At 53.7% G+C, this 18,109-nt stretch overlaps 1 protein-coding gene across 2 annotated transcripts in view; it reads right to left on the reverse strand.

Annotated features, from left to right (window-relative positions):
- The window catches only part of DSCAML1 (DS cell adhesion molecule like 1), a 369,715-nt gene that overhangs the window by 60,705 nt on the left and 290,901 nt on the right, over positions 1-18,109 (reverse strand). For both annotated transcript variants that reach the window (XM_086339404.1, XM_086339405.1), the window contains 3 exons: positions 13,928-14,206; positions 13,398-13,517; positions 12,303-12,479 (listed from right to left, as the gene is read on the reverse strand). In XM_086339404.1, coding sequence (XP_086195530.1) covers positions 12,303-12,479; positions 13,398-13,517; positions 13,928-14,206 — 576 coding nt within the window. The remainder of the gene's footprint in view (positions 1-12,302; positions 12,480-13,397; positions 13,518-13,927; positions 14,207-18,109) is intronic.

The raw sequence follows: 18,109 nt of genomic DNA on the forward strand, positions 1-18,109 counted from the left end.
ACGGAGGCAACACAGAGCCCCAGTAGGACACAGGAGGCTTTAATGAGATACAACTTCTCTGCTTTCCTGCAGTGTAATTCAATTAACAGCCAAGGAAACCTAATTTCTTTTTACAAAGAAGGGTGCGGTGAGAGATTCTCTGGGGACTGGGCAACAGGGAAAGGCTGGGCTTGAGGGCATTGGGAGACCAAGTGGGTGAGCTGCCCCTGAATACACAACCCCTGTAGGTGGGGAGGGTGGGTTCTTCCCTGGGGTCCTGTGGGAGGTCCTGGGGGGAGCTGGGCCAGTCTGATTAGAGCTTTACAACCCTGGCGCCAACCTCCAGCACTGCGCATGGCCAGACTGGGGCAAAGCCTGGTAGAACCCAAAGGGGCTTCCTGATGACTCCCAAGGCCCTCTCCTGACACCCCATGTCACTGCAGACACCCCTCCTGTGGGCATCAAGCGTTCCTGGCATGGTGCATGTCATACTGCCGTGTCCTTATCTCTGATTGTGAGACTCTCTGGGGTACAAGCACCCTGCTCAGGACCTAGCATGTATTTGTGGGAAGGATGCAGGATCCCAGGCTCTGGGCGCCTCTCCTGTGGCCTTAGAGCCTTGCAGAACTCTCAGATTTCCTCCTCCCGGGCCTGATGGGGCTTTACTGGCAGGAGCCACAGAAAGGAGAAAGGCACTGGCCACCTCGCCCTGCCCCTGCCACAGCGGACTCAACCCCCTCCCCGCGCTCCAGGGCCCTCCTGGGGCAGCAAGGCCCGGGGAGAGGAAATCAATTTCAGAAACAAGACAGTTGTCAGAATCTGATGTAACCGCTTCCCGTCTGTGAAATTACTCGCAGGCTGGCTCCTGTCACCCCCAGGTCCTGCCCAGACCAGCTGCTATTTACATTTTAATTTGATGTGAGAGGCTGATAGATTTTTAAAACACCAGGAGACAGCTCTGCTTCCTCTCACCCCCAAGCATCCACAGACTTTCTGACCAGCCCCTCAGGCTTGGGGATGGAGACCTAGGGCCCCTGGACCCTGCTATGAGGATTATAAACTCTGCACCTACTTGGACTCTCCCTGGCCTCTCCAGCTTCCCCCTTCTCTGGGGCCCCATGCATAAGCTGGGTTGGGCTGATCTTTGCAGTTTAAGAGCGCGGGAACATCCTTATCAGGACGTTCCTGTTAAGAAGGTGGCCTGGGGGCTTTTAGCGCCAAGAGTACTAGTGAGGCAATGGAAGCTCAGAAAGGCTACGTGGTCTGTCTAAATAGTCACACAGCTGGGGAGTGCCAAGGAGACGCCCCAAGCCCCCGACAGCTCACCAGCATCCCTTCCTCTGGTTTCATCCAGACTTTTCTCCTTCTGCCCTGGTGGGCTGTTCTCCCATCCTGGGCTTTGTCCCAGAAGTGGGAAGCTGGGTGGGAGTGACATGACAGGGAGGAATTCTAAAGGGAGAGCAGGAAGCTGAGAACTGGAGGAGGGCTGGGCCAGGGGGGCAGGGGGCCAGGCCAGGGCTGGCCGGGCCTGGGGGCAGGAGTTAGGGAGGCGATGAGTTGGCCTTCTCTGTCTCTGTGCCCCTCCCTCTCTTCCGCTGGTGATTGGAGCTCAGCTGGTGTTTCTGACAGTCCCCGAATCGCCAGGGAGGGAAGATTCAGTTCCCAATACCCAGAGGAGAAGAGCAGTGCGTGTGGGAAGGAGGATGTGGAAGAAAAAGGGCGTGAATGCCACCAGCTGTTGGGAGAGGCCTGATAAAATGGAAAAGAGGTGTGGAATGCTACGCTTCAAAAGGAAGCTTGGGGGACTTCCCTGGGGGTCCAGAGGCTAAGACTCCACACTCCCAATGCAGGGGGCTCGGGTTTGATCCCTGGTGGGGGAATTAGATCCTGCATGGTGCAACTAAGACCCGGTGCAGCCAATAATAAATAAAACAAATACATATTTAATAATAAATAAAATAAATACGTATTTAAAAAAAACAAACAAAGGAAGCTTGGGGCACCAGTACAGGATAATCCTAGACGTTTATGTTATTGAGGCCTTACTATTTGCTAGACACTATTCTGCATTCCTTTAAATGCATTAACTCATTTAATCCTCACAACAACAACCCTGTTTTTACTCCCACTTTACTCAGATGGTAAAGAATCTGCTCACAATGCAGGAGACCCCGACTCCATCACTGGGTTGGGAAGATCCCCTGGAGAAGGGAATGGCAATGCCCTTCAGTATTCTTGCCTGGAGAACTCCATGGACAGAAGAGCCTGGCGGGGGTCTCAAAGAGCTGGACACGGCTGAGCGACTAACACTTTCACTTACAGATGGGCAAACTAAGGCTTAGAGAAGTAAATCGCCCAAGGTCACACAGCTAGAGAGCAGCAGAGCCAGGATTCAGGGCACCTCTGATTTTACCGCTGAAGTGACGCTGGTCGAAGAAGGGCAGGAGGTGGGGGAGCAGAAGGGGCATGCAAAGACCCCCGCGTCCCTGCAGAGAAGTGCAGCCACACTGCGGGTGAAGCAGAAGGGTCTGGGAGCCGGGACACCCAGGGGTTAGGCTGTTCTGTTTTTCCAGGTGGATGGCCTGGGAGAGGGGGTTCAGGAGCTCCTCCTCACAAGGTCTGAGAGAAGAACCACAGGGCTGGATGGTTCTCCCCTCCCCATTCAAGTGGATGCCCCTCTGGTCCTTCCTCTCCTCAGGGAGGACGACCTCAAGGCCAGGAAGGTTGGAAGGGCAGCAAAGTCACGGTATTCTTCCCCGACCCCAAGGACCCGACTTGACTGTCTCAGGAAGTCCTTCTGAGAGTCTAACCGAAATCTCTCCAGGAGTCCCATAGTTTTTTTGTTTTGTTTTGTTTGGGTTTTTTTTTTTTTTGCTAACAAGGATGCACTCTCTGGCATGTTGAAATGCTTTTCTGGATGGACTCCTTCTTCTCCAGGGGACAGCACATGCCCTGAAGGCTCAAGAGAGTTCTGCAGGCCCTCCTCCCCAGGGGAGAAGGGAGCTGCCCAGCTGGGAGGCTCGCATCTCCTTTTGTTTCTGAAAGGATTACAGGCACCCATTCACCCATTTGAGGTGAGTGGGCCCCTCCTTCCCTCCAACTCAGCCCACATCCCCCGCCTCCCCGCGAAAGCTTGTGTCTCTGCTCCTTGTTAACAAGATCCCGACAAGAACCACAGGCTGTTTGGCGGTGTGAGATAAGCTGCCACAAAGGGGCATTGTTGGCGCGTGGGGTGGTCGGCCCAGGGTGGGGTAGGGCGGGAGAAGCTCTGCGCTCAGCCCTGGCAGCCGTGCCAGGCTTCCCCAGGGAAGGGCTGGTTGGGGTGGGGGGAGGTGCCTTCTGGTGCCGGCTTTGTTTTTTCCTTCTTAAAGAGCCAGGGCCTAGCGCTGTTAATTTGATTGCACCCACTTCGGCTTCTTGTCTCCCCTGATTAGCCGAGCTCCACCTGAAGCATGAGATTAATTCAAATTGCATGGAAGCAATCAGCCTTGGCTCCAAGAGCTGGTGGGGAGGTGCCGGGGGGACCCAGCCATCCACTGCCCGTGTGCATGGGGCACAGAACTGACAAACAGCGTGTGCTGAAGGGGGTGGGGCGCGGGTCATGGAGAACCGTGGAGCCTTTGACATTTGGACCACAGCCCTGTTTCTGCTGCCTGGTGGGCCGGCCGAGGCCTTCAAACTCACCAGGCCTCGCTTTCTCCAGCCTGAAAATGGATCAGTCAGTCCCTCTCTTGGCTGCTTGCCGAGAAGCAGAAGCACAGGGTCAGGGGTCGGGAGGTGGGGTCCAGTTTTCTCACATGAAGGTGAGACCTGGTTTTCCCTCGCCTCTGGTCTTCTACACTCCCCAGAATAACAGGAAAATGATAGCAATAATGAAAATAGCTGATGTTTATTGAATGTTCATTATGTGCCATGCACCCTGGTTAATGCTCTATTTGAATTATTTCATTAAATCCACCTGCTCCAACCCAAGGGGGTGGGTAGTACTTTTATCCCCACCTTAGAGATGAGAAAACACTCAAGTCTGAAATGAGCCTGAACATCAGAATCCTTTCAGAGGCAAAAGGAGACATTGCCCATCTTTAATTACTCGGAAGGTAGTATTTCGGGGTCATCGCTGCAAATGCCCTAAACTTTCCTGCAAAAGACCCACAGCACATACACATATGCTAAGCTTTGCAGGCCACAGTTCTGTGTTTCAGTGACTCAATTCAGTGGCTGTAGCTCTGAAAGCAGCCACAGGTAATAGGGTATTGAAGGATGGGCATGGCCGTGCTCCTGCAAAAGGGGTAGCTGGCCAGATATGGCCATCGGCCGTTTGCTGACCCCTGCTCTAGGGCTAATGCACAGGGGAGGCTGGGCTCGTCAGCTCCTGACCAAGAAAGAGTTTTGGTGAGGAGGCTGGGTATTCAGACAAGGGCAGTGGTGGCATCCTGAAAAGGAGGGCACTTCTGCTCCCAGAGTTCTGGGAAACATGCAGCTGTGAACACTAAACCACTGGGCCTGGGGATTCTTGTGGTTTGAGTCGTGTTCCCCCCAGAGATATCTCAAGTCCTAGATTTTGGTACCTGTGAACATGGTCTTATTTGGAAATAGGATCTTTGTAGATATCAACCATTAGTAATGTCTGGGGACTTCCCTGGTGGTCCAGTGGCTAAGACTCCAGGCTCCCACACTGCAGGGGGCCCCAGGTTCGATCCCTGGTCAGGGAACTAGATCCCACATGCTGCAACTAAAGATCCCGTGTGCCACAACAAAGATGGAAGACCCTGAGTGCCACAGCTAAGACCCCGCGCAGCCAAATAAATACACATAAATAGATAATTTTTAAAGAGATGTCTTCCTGGAGTAGGAAGGGCCCTTAGTCCACTGTGACTGGTGTCCTTATAAGAAGGAGAGGGGAGACACACACAGAGAGAAGCTGGTGTGAAGACACCCAGGGAGATGCAGGCAGAGACTCCAATCTGAGGGAGGGATGCCAAGGATGGCTGGCAACCACCGGCAGAGGCAAGAAAAACAGGTTCCCTTAGAGCCTGCAGAGACAGCACAGCCCTGCTGGCACCTGGAATTTCGAGGCTTCTAAAACTGTGGGAGAATATAATTCTTTTAAGCTACCTGGTTTGTGGAACTCTGTTACAGTGGCTCTAGGGAGCAAACACAAGGTTCCAGTGTGTGATAGAAATTCCCCACGCCGAGTTTCCAAGAGGACAGTCACAGCCAGTCCCCGTGGAGCTGGAGGGGCTGCCTGAGGTGGGAGGTTGTGGGCTTCACTGCCCTTGCTCTGCGGGGAGCTCACCCCTATCACACCCTCAGCGCTGTGGACAGCACCTGGCCCTGGGGTGGGCACCCGCTGCCCGTGGGAGTGGCAGACCTGGGCATGAATCACACGAGCAGGAGAAAGTTTTCTCAGAATCTTGACTTTGCAGGTCTCAAGTCTCCGTCGACCTGAGAGGCCCAGATGGGAGCCTGATGGCGTTCTGAGGACAGTCCCCGGGGCTGCAAGGGTTGTAGGACACGACGGAGCACGCAACCCCGGGATCTAAGACCAGCTGACCTCAGGTGGAGCTGATGTAATAATGACGGAAATAACGTGTACAATAAATGTAATATACTTGAATCATTCTGAAACCACCCCCCGCCCCAAGCCATGGAAAAACTGTCTTCCATGAAAGCGGTTCCTGGGGCCAAAAAAGTTGGTGACTGCTGCCCTGAAACACCAAGGGCTTCTACAAGGTAGGTTCTGGAACTGTGCTCACATGCCCCACCAGGCCTCCACTGGCACAGCAAGTATCACTCACTCGTTGAGCTCTGTTTATGCCTCAGGGGCTGAGGCAAAGGGAGAAAAAGGTCATGACTTCTCTGAACAGAGGAGCAATCTGAGCCTCAGGGAGAGAGAGGGACTGACCCCGGTTTATCCAGAAGCAGTAGGGGCACATGGGGACAGGAAATCAGGACTCTTGTCTCCCTGGTCAGGATCTTCCTGTCTGCTAAGCTACAGCTACTCATTTTGGCCTCCCTGGGTCCTGCATAGGGTGGGTGGGCTCAGACTGGGACCTCCTGACCAGGGTTCAGTGGGGGCCGCAGGAGGGAGCCTGGCCTGGTGACAGGATGTCTCCAGCCTGGGTGCCTGGAGCATGGTCGAGAAAGGGAGGAGTGGGTTCTGGGCAGCCGTGTCCTTTGGTTATAGGTTCCTTGCCCTGTGGGGAGGGTGGGGGCTGAGGAGGGCAGAAGAAGCTCTAGAGCAGGAGCCCTGGCCAACAGGTCCAAGGGAGGGGCTGCTTCTGCCCAACAGAAGGAGTTTCCTTTGAGCAAGTGTGAAATTAGGACCATCTCAGGTCATTGGATACACAGTTGTCTTTCCAAGGTTTTGCATCCCAGCCTCTGCACAATGGTCAACCGCTGGTAGGTGACCTGGTCTACCCAGGCCCCGGACTTCCTTCCGCCAGGGTGAGCCCCACTCCCTCCACTCCCCCTACTCCCCATTTGGCTCCTCCTCTCCTCCCTCCTGAATTCTGTGGTTCTGCAGCTGCCTGTGAGCTCTGGAGGGCTCTTGGATCTGGCTTTAATTGGTCTGACATTTTGCTAAACAAACAAATCAAAACCCAGACCAAACAAAGAGCCCTTATAGGTTTAATCGGCCGTGGGCTTTGCCTTGGGCCCATCACTGGAGCCTTCAAAGAGTGGAGGGGAGTCTGGGGGTGAAACAGAGCCTGTCTAGTCAGGTAACCTGTGGCACAAAGGGACGACTGAGTCCCATGCAGCAGTGGCATCAGAACACAGCTGGCTCTTGCACCTCAGACTAAGTGGCATTTCTTTGTACCTGACTCTTGGTGAAGCATTCTCTCTGAAGATGCTTTACTTTTGCCCCACTGTCAGATGGAGGAGGGACTGCCTCCTCCTCCTTTTGGTCATTATCTTTCTTGTTTCATTTTACATTTTAACAGGGAGATAAAAGGTAGCCCCGTGGACGCAGTGTTTTCATCTGTTAATTACATTTGTTTTTCAACCCAGTTCTGGGAGGTGGCCTGGTGCCCTGAAAGGACCATGTGCATATCTAGAATCATAGACTGTCTGAGCCGATGGGGACCCTGGGGTCAGCTATGCACTAAATTCTAGTGCAGGCCTCACTGTACAGATGAGGAAACTGACGCCCAGAGAAGGGAAAGGATGGCTCGTGGATACAGAGCCAGTGAGTCACAGAGCTGGGACCAGCAGCCAGTCTTCCATCTCTTGGTCTGTGCTCTCTCTATCAGAATGTGAGTCCACAGAGGCAAGCACCTGTCTCAGCTGGGATTCTATCACTCAGTCACCTTGATCCAGGATCTTTCCTTCCCCAAGAAGGAACTACCGTGCGCCAACACCACAGGCTGGGTATGGGCTTTGTAAACTGTCAAATGCTGTGCTGTGACAGTGCTGAGGCTGGGCTGTCCGCTTAGGTATGCATGGCCTCAGCAGCACCCACATCCTGGGGGTCAGGAAGGACTGGGGACCAGCTGGGCCTGGATGGTTGCCAACAAGCGTGTCCAGGGACTAGGAAAGCTGTTTGCTCCCTCTAACAAACTCTTAGAAATTTCAGGCCTTGAGGAAAGAAATACCCCAAGAACCAGCTCTGGAATCCCAACTTGCACTAGACTCCTGGGCTCCTGCAACTCTTATTTGGTGCCTGATATTAAGAGTCAACACTGCATAGAAAGAAAGCATTTTGCTTCCAAAACCCACAAGCACCTCATGTGTACTCTCCCTGCCTATGGAGAAGGCAATGGCACCCCACTCCAGTACTCTTGCCTGGAAAATCCCATGGACGGAGGAGCCTGGTAGGCTGCAGTCCATGGGGTCGCTAAGAGTCAGGCACGACTAAGTGACTTCACTTTCACTGTTCACTTTCATGCATTGGAGAAGGAAATGGCAACCCACTCCAGTGTTCTTGCCTGGAGAATCCCAGGGACAGAGGAGCCTAGTGGGCTGCCGTCTATGGGGTTGCACAGAGTCAGACATGACTGAAGCGACTTAGCAGTAGCAGTATCCTCCCTTCACTCTCCACCAGAAACCCTAAGTTCCACCTGGAATGCATGGACTTGCCTGCCTCCACAGTCTCGCAATACTTTGTCCTCATCCTGGAATGGAATGACCTTTGCTTCCATTGGTTCTTGTCGGCATCCTTCTCATCATTCAAGTCCTACTTAGCAACTACTCCTGTTGTGGAACTTCTCTTAATATTCCCTTGATGGCTACCCAAATTAAAATCGATCCTGATTCTCTTTGTATCCCCTTGTTTGTAGCTTTTTAAGGCACTTATGGGCTTTCCTGGTGGCTCAGATGGTAAAGAATCTGCCTGCAATGCTGGAGACCTGGGTTCAATCCTGGTTGGGAAGACCTCCTGGTGAAGGGAATGGGTACCCACTACAGTGATCTTGCCTGGAGAATTCCATGGACAAAGGAGCCTGGTGGACTACAGTCCAAGGGGTCACAAAGAGTCAGACATGACTGAGTGACTAACACTTTCACACTTTCCTATCGCTTCATGTACCATAGCTATTTTGGATGTATGTCTGTCCTCTTCAAGATACTAAATTCCCTGAGGATAGCAACTCCATTTTATCCGTCACTAGATTTTCAGCACCTAAAACTAATGATTGCTAATGATTATCGGATGTGAGTTTTGAGCCAGGTACTGTGTTAATGATGTAAGTGCGTGTCTCACTTGAATTTCACCAATGAGTAAATGTCATTATAGCTTCAAACTTACCGAGGAGGAAACTGGGGCTTACAGAGACCATTTCTTGTCCAAGATCCCACAGCTATCAAGTGGCAGAGTTGAGGTTTGAACCCCAGTTTGTCTGGTTCTAAAGTCTGTGCTCTAATCCACAGAGTTTTATGGATTATTTAGTGAGGGCCCAGAGAGCCTCTGTTATCATTGGAAACCATCGGGGTCAATGGTGAGGACACTTTCCAACAGAGGTCAACCACAAATGTCCAGTTTGACCTGTGAATGCTTTTTATGGTGTATGTCTCTTTGTTATATTATGTTCTTACTTCTACTTGGCTAATGTGGGGATGAAGTTCAGTTTGCCCTCCGACAGGTCACATGAGTGTGAGGTCTGACAATGTGGAGCCGTATAGGGGCAACATTTTCCTGAGAGTGTTAGACGCATCAAGGAAAGCCGTGCCGTTGACTTTGCAAACGGCAGGTTTTTCCGTAGCTGGCCTGCAGGTGAGCGGGGGAGCGTTGGTGTGGGCTGTCTGAGATGGACTGAGGGATGACCAGGAAGGGCTTTGCCCTGGCAATCCCTCGTGTGACCCACGCACTCAGATCCTGTGGGTTTTTCCCCATCTACCTGTGGCCTGTGGGGAGGTGGGAGAGGTTGAGGGACATTGAAGGAGGAAGAGGGCAGGGGAGGTGGAGGTGGGGGTTGGCGGGAAGGATGTTCTTGGGGAGGGGCTGAGCGTAGGTTGCCTGGAGCAGTGTGCCCACAGAAAAGCAGCAGGACGCACAGCAGAAGCTCCCAAAGAAGGTTGGGAGCCCCTGGCCCCTTCCCCGTCCCCCTCCCACCCCCGGCAGTGTCCCATGGTCACAGGAGACTCTTCTGGCAGCCAGGTGCTGTGTGAATGATTCAGGCCACCACTGAAAAGCAGTCAGACCTCCAGCCCCCAGCAGAGGCCCCGGCCTCACTCAGCCTCCACACTGACTGCCCTTGGACCTCAAATGCCCCAGCTCCTGCTTCCCGCTCTCCTGCTGGCTTTTGGGGTGGTGTGGGGGCCTTTAGTGTGGCTGGCGGGTCACTGGGGAGAGTAGGGTGGAAACAGGAGGAGGCATTGTGATGGAGAAAGGCTGTGAAGAAAGGGCCATCCGAGGCAGCACCTGTGGGTGATGGTTTGGGGGACCCCGGGTGTGCAGACGGTGTGGGGGCACAGCTGGACGGCAGCCTGTGGGGAGGTTGGAGGAGGAGAGGGCAGAGGGCTGGATGAGCAGGGCAGAGAGACTGTGTCACAGGTGGCAGATGAGGGAGGCGCAGTGAGTGGGAAAAACCTGGAGGAGTTTGTGGGACGGTGCAGATGCAGACCTAGGGAAAGCCCTTGTGAGTGCGCCTTACTGTGGAAGGAGGCAGAGCCAAGTGACAAAGCGGCTGAAACAGGACAAGGGTGGGGGGGTGGCGGGAGGATCAAGGGCCAGATTCTGCCCACCAGTGACAAGGAGTGCGGAGCTGCCGTCATCCCTTGGGAAGAGGGGCCAGAGGTGGACACTCCTGTGAATGTGGGTGGCTGAGCGTGTGATCTGCTGCTGCACGCACGTGCTCATGAGGCTGCCCTGGATTTACAAAACATGCTCTTGTAGCTCCTGCCTGGGCTCTGAAGTGAGGACAGACGGCTCAGACAAATGCAGTCTGGGGGGCGGGGGGAGGTGACTTGCCCAGGACCCCCAGGACATCAGGAACAGCCTGATGTGAACTGGTTCTCCTCACACACCTCCCACCTCCTGATCACCACATCCCCCATCACCCATGTCTGACTCATTGACACAGAGGAACCATGGGCCCAAAGATACAGCCACGCTTGCCTAGTGTAATCCTTTAACTTAGAGGAAAAGAGCAAAAACCAAAAAAAAAAAAGGGGGCTGAGAGTTTGAGCTCTTTTTTTCCTGCTGACAGTGGGGAGATAAGGATCAAACAGCCAGGCTAGTTCCACGAGGTGCCTACTATTCCTCTCGCCTCACGCAGACAGAATTAGCAGTGTTCTCCTCTCCCTGGCTGAGGGATGTAGATTGATTGCCTGGTTTTATTAAGGACAAAGTGCTTTTTGATAGTGTGAGGGAAGCAGCTCCCCAGGGCGGGGATTCCGGCGCCTGGAGCTCCCTGAGCATCGATCGATGGCCGGGGCTTCCCCGTCTTGTGCTGAGCTGAACACGGGTTCGGCAAACGATAAAGAAACTATGACTCTTAAAGGCGGGGCCTCCAGGGAGATGCAGACCGCACTCTGGGCACTGCTCTCATCAGCCTTTCCTACACGTACCCTGGAGGGTCTCCCATTAAAACCAAAACTGGTGGCTGACTCTCCGATGGCTTACTGGGTGCCAGGTACAATACTGGTTGCGTTACACACGCCATCTGACTTGCTTTTGATATAAAACATAACAGGTAAGGTGCTCTCATGACTCTCATTTTTGTACAGCAGGAACATGAGATACAGAGCCCAGGAAAACCCAGAGAGGTCACAGTGATTATGCCCAGAGTCACAGCTGGCTTGGTCAGATGCTAAAACTCAGGGTTTAACTGCTCTTCTCTGTGGCCTGTGGTCTGTTTCAGACACTGTCCTGACATGACTCTTAGGGGCCTACTACATAGACCCCTAACAGCATGAAGGGATAGGTTTGCCCAGTAGGAATGTCTGTGGGTGACTTAACAGAACTCAAGGCTATTCCAGACTTCAAGGCGATGGATTCCGACTCTAGGTCTGGGGATTTAGAAGCCAGAGGTATGGCACCGAGCTAAGGTGAGTTGTATTGCTCTTTTGCCCTTTCTGAATTGTCTTCCCTTTTCCACGATCATTTTCTGGGTTAAGCACAATGATTTTGTGAGCCTAGTGGGCTGGGAACGAACCTCTAGCACAGGTGAGGAAAGGAACCTAAAGATGTGAAGTCACTTGCCCAAAGCCAGGAAGATCAAAAGGTGGACCTGGAATCAGAACCCAGATCCCACAGGCCTTTCTCCTATACTGTGTATATGATCTCTTCTTTTCTAAGCCACTAACAGGTTATACACAAGCAGGCATACATTAAATAACAGAAAAAAAAATTGTTCGATATGACTATTCAGATGGAATTGCCAACCTACAGAGCAAAATAAATAGGCTGTCACATGATACTTTGGTATAGTAAATGCTTCCCTACTGGCTCAGTCAGTAGAGAGTCTGCCTGCAATGCAGGAGACCCGAATTTGATCCCTAGGTTGGGAAGATCCCCTGGAGAAGGACATGGCAGCCCACTTCACTATTCATGCCTGGGAAATTCCATGGACAGAGGAGCCTGGTGGGCTACAGTTCTTGGGGTCACAAAGAGTCAGACATGACTTAGTGACTTCACCTAACCTATTTATCATGATAAGAGCAGAGTGAGCTGGGGCCATTCACAGTGAGGCCATTGTCTCAGATGAGAGTGATTTTGAATCCCTCCTCAGAGTTCCTAAGCCCACCTCTGCCTAGGAATCCTTCCTGCCTCCCTCTCCGAGAAGGAGCAAGGGAAACCAGGTGGGGAGGCAGGGTGAGTGCAGAGATGGGCCTTGGCCTGCGATCAGGGAGTGCTGGGAGGGGCTCATGGGGGCGAAACTCACTCTTCACGGTGAGGAACATGGACTTGCTAATGTCGGTGCCCACGCCGTTGCTGGCCTGGCAGAGGTAGTAGCCGATGTCCTCTTCCAGGACGTGGCGGATCAGCAGCGAGCTGTTGGGCAGGATCTGGATGCGGCCGGTGAGGGGCACTGGGTGGTATTGCTGGGGGTTCCCGCTCCCTGCAAGGAGGCAGAAGAGAGGAGGGCCGGTGGCCGGGTCGGGGAGTGAGCTGGGAGGATCGCAGTGCCTCAAGGAATGGCCTGGCACCTTTCTTTTGCTGCTTTAGGGCCATTCTGAAGCATCCCCAAAGGGCTGGGAGCTCACACAGTTCCTGTTTCCTGGGAAACAGGAAAGACCCTCACAGAGGTCTGAGCCTGCCCCAGATCTGAGGAATGGAGATGGACTCGGGGCCTCAGCTCGATGCCCGCCTTGGCACTGAGCTTCCTTTGGGCTGAATTTCTTGGAGAGGAAGAAAGAGTTATCTTTGGGCCACTTGGCAATCGGCAAAGGGAAGACTGAACCTTGTGTGGTACTTGCCTGGTCTTAGGCAGTCAGGCCTGGGAAAGAGGCCAGCCATCCTCCAAGGTTGGGGGTGGGTAGGGCTTCAAATCTCTCCTCCCCTTCCCCCAGAGTCAGCCATGGACACAGTAAGGATAAGAGGTTGGTGTGGGACTTAGTCAGATATCAAATGCATCCTTGGGATGAAGTTGGGTTCCAAGAAGGGCAGAGATCCAAGAATAGGTTTGACAAGTAAGGATCAGGGGTCGATGAGGCTCTGGGACCCCAGGGCGGGCTGGGGAGACTTGGGGAGGGATAGGGAAAGTGGATTGGATTGAGTTCTAGAGCTGGAGAGAAGACAGCAGAGGTCAATCTACAGGGACAAGAGGAAATTTAGAACTAGCATGACCCCAGCTGTTCCTCATCCATAGACCCTTGTGGGTGGCTGAGGAGGACCTCCTGTTCAGGTATAGCCTGGGGTCCCTGAGAGCTCAGAACCTAGGACCAGGAGTCCTGCGTAGGGACTAGACTTCAGTTGCATTAGCATCCTCCCCTCCCCACCCGGCTGTGTCAGAGATACTGGCTGGCCAGGGACTTACCTTTGGCATGCTTCCACATGACCTTGGGTGGGGGGTAGCCATCCACCGAGCAGTTGAGCACACCAGCCTTGCCATAGATGCCATCCTGGTTGTTGGGCTGCACCACGAATCGAGGGGGCACTGCAGAAAGAGGGGGGGTGGGGGAGGAACAGATCAGCTTGGTCTCTGATAGGTTTCCTGGGGCTCTAGGCACCTTCTAGGTAATGTCAGCCCTGCCTGGACCGTTACAAAATTGGGGAGCAGGCATCTCTGAAACCCAAGATGTTGAGAGCTTTTGCCAGTCATATCAGGTTGGACATTGGGAATTCTGAGCACCAATTCTGACATCACCAGTGACCAACCGAGTCTTCCTCTCATAAGGCCTCAGTTTCCCAGAGAGTAAGAGGTTTGAGCCTCTTAATCCTTAAGGTCCCAGCTGGAGTCAACTTTCTCTGAGCCTGTGATTCAGACTGGGAATCTAGAGAGCCTGTGTCCAGCCACAGCAGAGCTGGGGCCCCGCTCCCCCGACGGGGCCGGCCTGTCCCACTCACCACGCACAATGAGCTGGCGCTCCCTGCTCACAGTGGCCGCTGCGTTGCTGGCTATGCACGTATAGTTGCCGTTGTGCTTGAGGGAGACGCTGGAGATCTGCAGGGAGCTCATGAACTCCTTGCTCTCGATGGTCACGCCCGAGCCCGAGATGATCACCTGCCCGTCTTTCCTCCACGTGATGCGGATGGGCATGTCCCCCGAGGACACCACACAGGGGATGTAGAGCAGCTGGCCGATGGAGGCAGGCGGGAACTCAAAGGGCTGGATGAGAGGGGGCACTGGAAAGGCAGGGGGTGCTGCGGTCAGGCCCCCACGTGCCCCAGCCTGGCTGGCAGCACATCCACCCCTGCCTGGCCTTCTGGCTCCTCCCTACTGTGTGGGCTGCAAACAGAGTCCCCTGGGTGCTGGTGCCTGTTCTCCTATATATATATGCAGAATCTCTTGGGTGCCCTGACATCATCCCCTGGCTTCCATCCCCTTGCCTACCCGGGCCTGGGATCTGCTCTCTCTCCAGGGCCTGGGCTGGCCTGCATTCATCATCACCTTCAGATTTGTCCTGGAACTTGAATGGTGACGACTCGTGTGCTTCTTGACTCCTGTCTGCTTGCTGACACTGCTCAGCGTTTGCCCTGACTTCCCTGCCATCCCTCGGTGTCCCTGTGATCACTGTGGTATCCCAGAACTGCATCTCCAGCTGTCTGGGGGCCTGGCATGGATAAAGATGACGTGCCCCAGATGCTCGGGCTGCTCCCCAGCCAGGCTGCTGTATCCTCGCCTCCTCCTGCGGAGGCCCTGTCACCTAGCCCAGCCCTTTCCATTATCATCACGTTAGGACAGGTGGATGGCAGCTCCCGTCACTGGTTGTTTCAGCTGCTTTATCCACATAAAGGATTTGTTGAATCCTCCCTCCAAGAATGTGATGTGAGCTGAGCTGTCTCCATTTCACAGATGAGAGAACTGAGTTCAGAGCAATCATTTGCCTTCCATCACCCAGCTTATAAGAGGGGACTGTGGGATTTAAAACCTGATCTCTCTATTCTCCAAGTCCGAAACCTCTTCTTTATACTACATTGTTGCCTTGTTGAGAAAGCCCCAAACATGCCCAGATCAGAGACTCTTTTGTCTCATACACAAGCTCTCCTTGGGTGGCAGGAAAGAGCAGAGGGGGAGCCCTGTCGTCTTTGAGTAGACTCACCTGGCTAAGCATCACCCACACAGCCTCCCCACCCCCTCCTCCTCCTACTGCCCACATCTCAGCTCCTGGGTGGGGGTGGGGGCCTGTCTGGAGCCTGAGCCGCTGTAAGAGGGATCCTCCTTTCTCAGCCCTGGCTAGAGCATCAGCCATTATCTTTATGATAACTCAATTAGGCCACAGCGACTTCCCCGGCAAGTGGGGGGAGAAGAGAAAGAAGGAGACAGACAATTAGCTTAACAAGGATGAGCACCCAGTAGATGAGATCTCCTTCTGCAGTCAAATAATTAAATTACCAAGCCATCCACAGTCCTCCAGCCTCCTCCCAGGCACCAGCCCCATCCCTCCTGGAAGCCTGCTATTCTCCCCACCCAGAGTGGACACAGCCGGTGAGGGTGGGGTGATGAACCTAGAGGGGAAAGGGATGGGTGACATCATATGCATGTCCCAGGCTCTCCCTGCACCCCGAGGATTTTCAGGGTTCAGTAGGGAGCAGGCCCTGAGTAGCGGCCAGGTGTGGCAAAACCCTTGGCAGCCCTTTGGACCTTTGGGAAAGTTCCTGGTCAAGAGTTCTAGGTCTAGAGGAAGTGACACCGAGGAGAGACATTATCCCCAAGGCCTACGGGGTGAAGCAGGGGCCTTAACTGACCTGACCTTCTCAACGTCACCTCCCACCATACCCTTCACTCTGGCCATGAGGGCTCCATCAGCTCACCAGGAACACCCACAGCTCCGAAATATCAGCCCAGGTCTAGTGAACACGGCTGGGCACTGGGTGGAAATAACTACCATGTGGGCTCCACCATGAGCCCCAATCCAGGTCCTCAGTCTAGCCAGCTTTTCTGGGACTCTGGTCATGGTTCGGATCTCTGCATCCCAAACTCTGGCTGCAGCTGCTCTCTGGGTTGGGGTCTTATCCCCATATTCTGAGTGGTTTGGGTCTTGCATATATCCAATGAGATGTCTCTGAATCCCTGACTCTTGAAATGACCCAGTGCTCATTGCTGAAGTTTTCCAGAGATTCCTTGTTGGGTTCCGCTGACCTTCCTGGGAGGTTCCATCCTCCCTTCGCTGGGAACTTAGATCAGATTGAGTCCTCTGGCCACCATGGACTTTTTGATGGAATTGTTGCACAGACCCAGATCTGCCAGCCAGTGTATCTCCTTTGGCTTAGCAGAACCAGTTCTGGTCCAGCCTTCCTTCCCACAAAGGCTCAAAGCTAGAGTCGAGGGGGCTTCATGGGAAACTCCTCTTCATCCTTTCAGACCTGGCTCCAGTACCACCTCCTCTGTGAAGCCTGCTCTCCTCCTGCACAGCCCTGCAGCACTTGGTCCACACTTGATCATGGCCCTGATCACACGCCAGTGAGGTAACTGTTCGCAGTACCACCCTCCCTGGGAGGTCTGGGAGCCCCTACAGGGCAGTATTTATTATACCTGGCAAATTGAAAGAGCCCAATAAGTGCTTGTCAGATGAGTAAATATATGTCTGGCTATCATTTCCTGCTTGGACCTTAGAGGTGAGCAGGGGTGGGAAAGCACAGGATGGGGGTTGGTCCAGAAAAGAGGGAGCTCTACCGTGTGTTTCAAGATGCTGTGTTTATGCGACATAATTTGGGAGCTAGGAGCTTCTCCCTTAGTTCTTCCCCGGGGGTCAGGCCCCTGCTGTCCTAGAACAAGAGCCGGCTCCATGGACGAGAGGAGAGTCAGACAGTCATGAGAGGAGTCTGTGGGGCAAGCAAGGCATGGGGCAGGTGGCTCTACCTAGGAGCAGAAGGCCGTGCCTCAGGGATGGATGGCCAAGCACTCCATTTCCATCGAGAGCAGAGCAAGTGGAGAGTGCGGTGAGGCAGGCAGATTTAGCTCAGGCAAGGGGAAGATCGTCTCTCTCAGTAAGAAGGGATTTAGATAACGGAACAAGTTACTAAGGCAGGTTAATTCATTCATTAACTAATTCATCGAATATTTATGAAATGCCTGCACTGTGAAGGCATTATGCTCCTTGTGGGCTGGGGAAAGTAGGAACATGCTTTGAATTGTGGATTGAACCTCTGGAAGCTTAGCATTTGCTCGGGAAGGTAAGACATCTCCCTTGGTGGTTACTGAACAAGCTCCACCCGAAAACACAGATGCTGAACTCAGAGCAGAGAGCGTGTCACCTGGTTCCATCTGCAGCTGCATGGAGGAGGTGGCATTTGGACAGAGCTAAAGGACACATGTGCTCTACAAAATATATGAGTGAGAATGCAGGAGAAGGCTGAGCGGAGAGGCAGGGGCCAATCACAGGCTGTCATTCCCTTCTGGTCTCCCAGAATAATATTGACGGCAGTATGAGCGTCCACTGAAGGAGACAGCAGTCAACATCCATCCTGGGGGTTAGACAGTCAGCCGGGATGGCCAGATCTCCTGCACTGCTGTCCTGCAGGAGGCAGATGACCAGACAACCCCGGGGGGGTCCAAAGAGTAAGGTTCCTTACTCCCCTCCCCACTGTCTCCTGCTGCAGGATGGGCAGGTATGGTATTGAGGATAAATGTCCCCTTAGAAGCTCCTTGGACAGGGTGGTAGAGGCCAGAGCTGCTCACAGAATTCCTCGGCTCCAGGATGGCATTCCCACAACCCCATAAGTCCAGGCACACAAGGACTGCCTGGAGGAGAAGAAAGCCTAGGGACCCTGGCTCCGTCACGAGCTCGCCGAACACCGAGAGGAGGCTGTGAGCGGGAGGCTCCGAGAATCAGGGCAGGAGCCCTGCAGTGTGGACAGGGGGCTACTTTGTAAACTGGGAGGAGGCGGTGGTGTCTTCCCAGCACTCAGAGGCGGACACGGGCTCCTTGAATGTGTGTGTGTGTCTATCCCCCCATCTGAGAAAGAAGTTGAGGGTTGGACCACCTCCATGGCAGTGATGCCCAGGAATTTCTTCAGGGTTACCAGCAGGCCACAGGGACCCTCCTGCCCTGACTCCCAGCATCTCCCCAGCACACAGTCTGAAGG

The sequence above is a fragment of the Bos grunniens genome, chromosome 15 (genome assembly GCF_055505025.1).
Source record: "Bos grunniens cultivar Pamir isolate PY7600 chromosome 15, Bosgru_T2T1.0, whole genome shotgun sequence".
In the NCBI taxonomy this organism is placed as follows: Eukaryota; Metazoa; Chordata; class Mammalia; order Artiodactyla; family Bovidae; genus Bos; species Bos grunniens.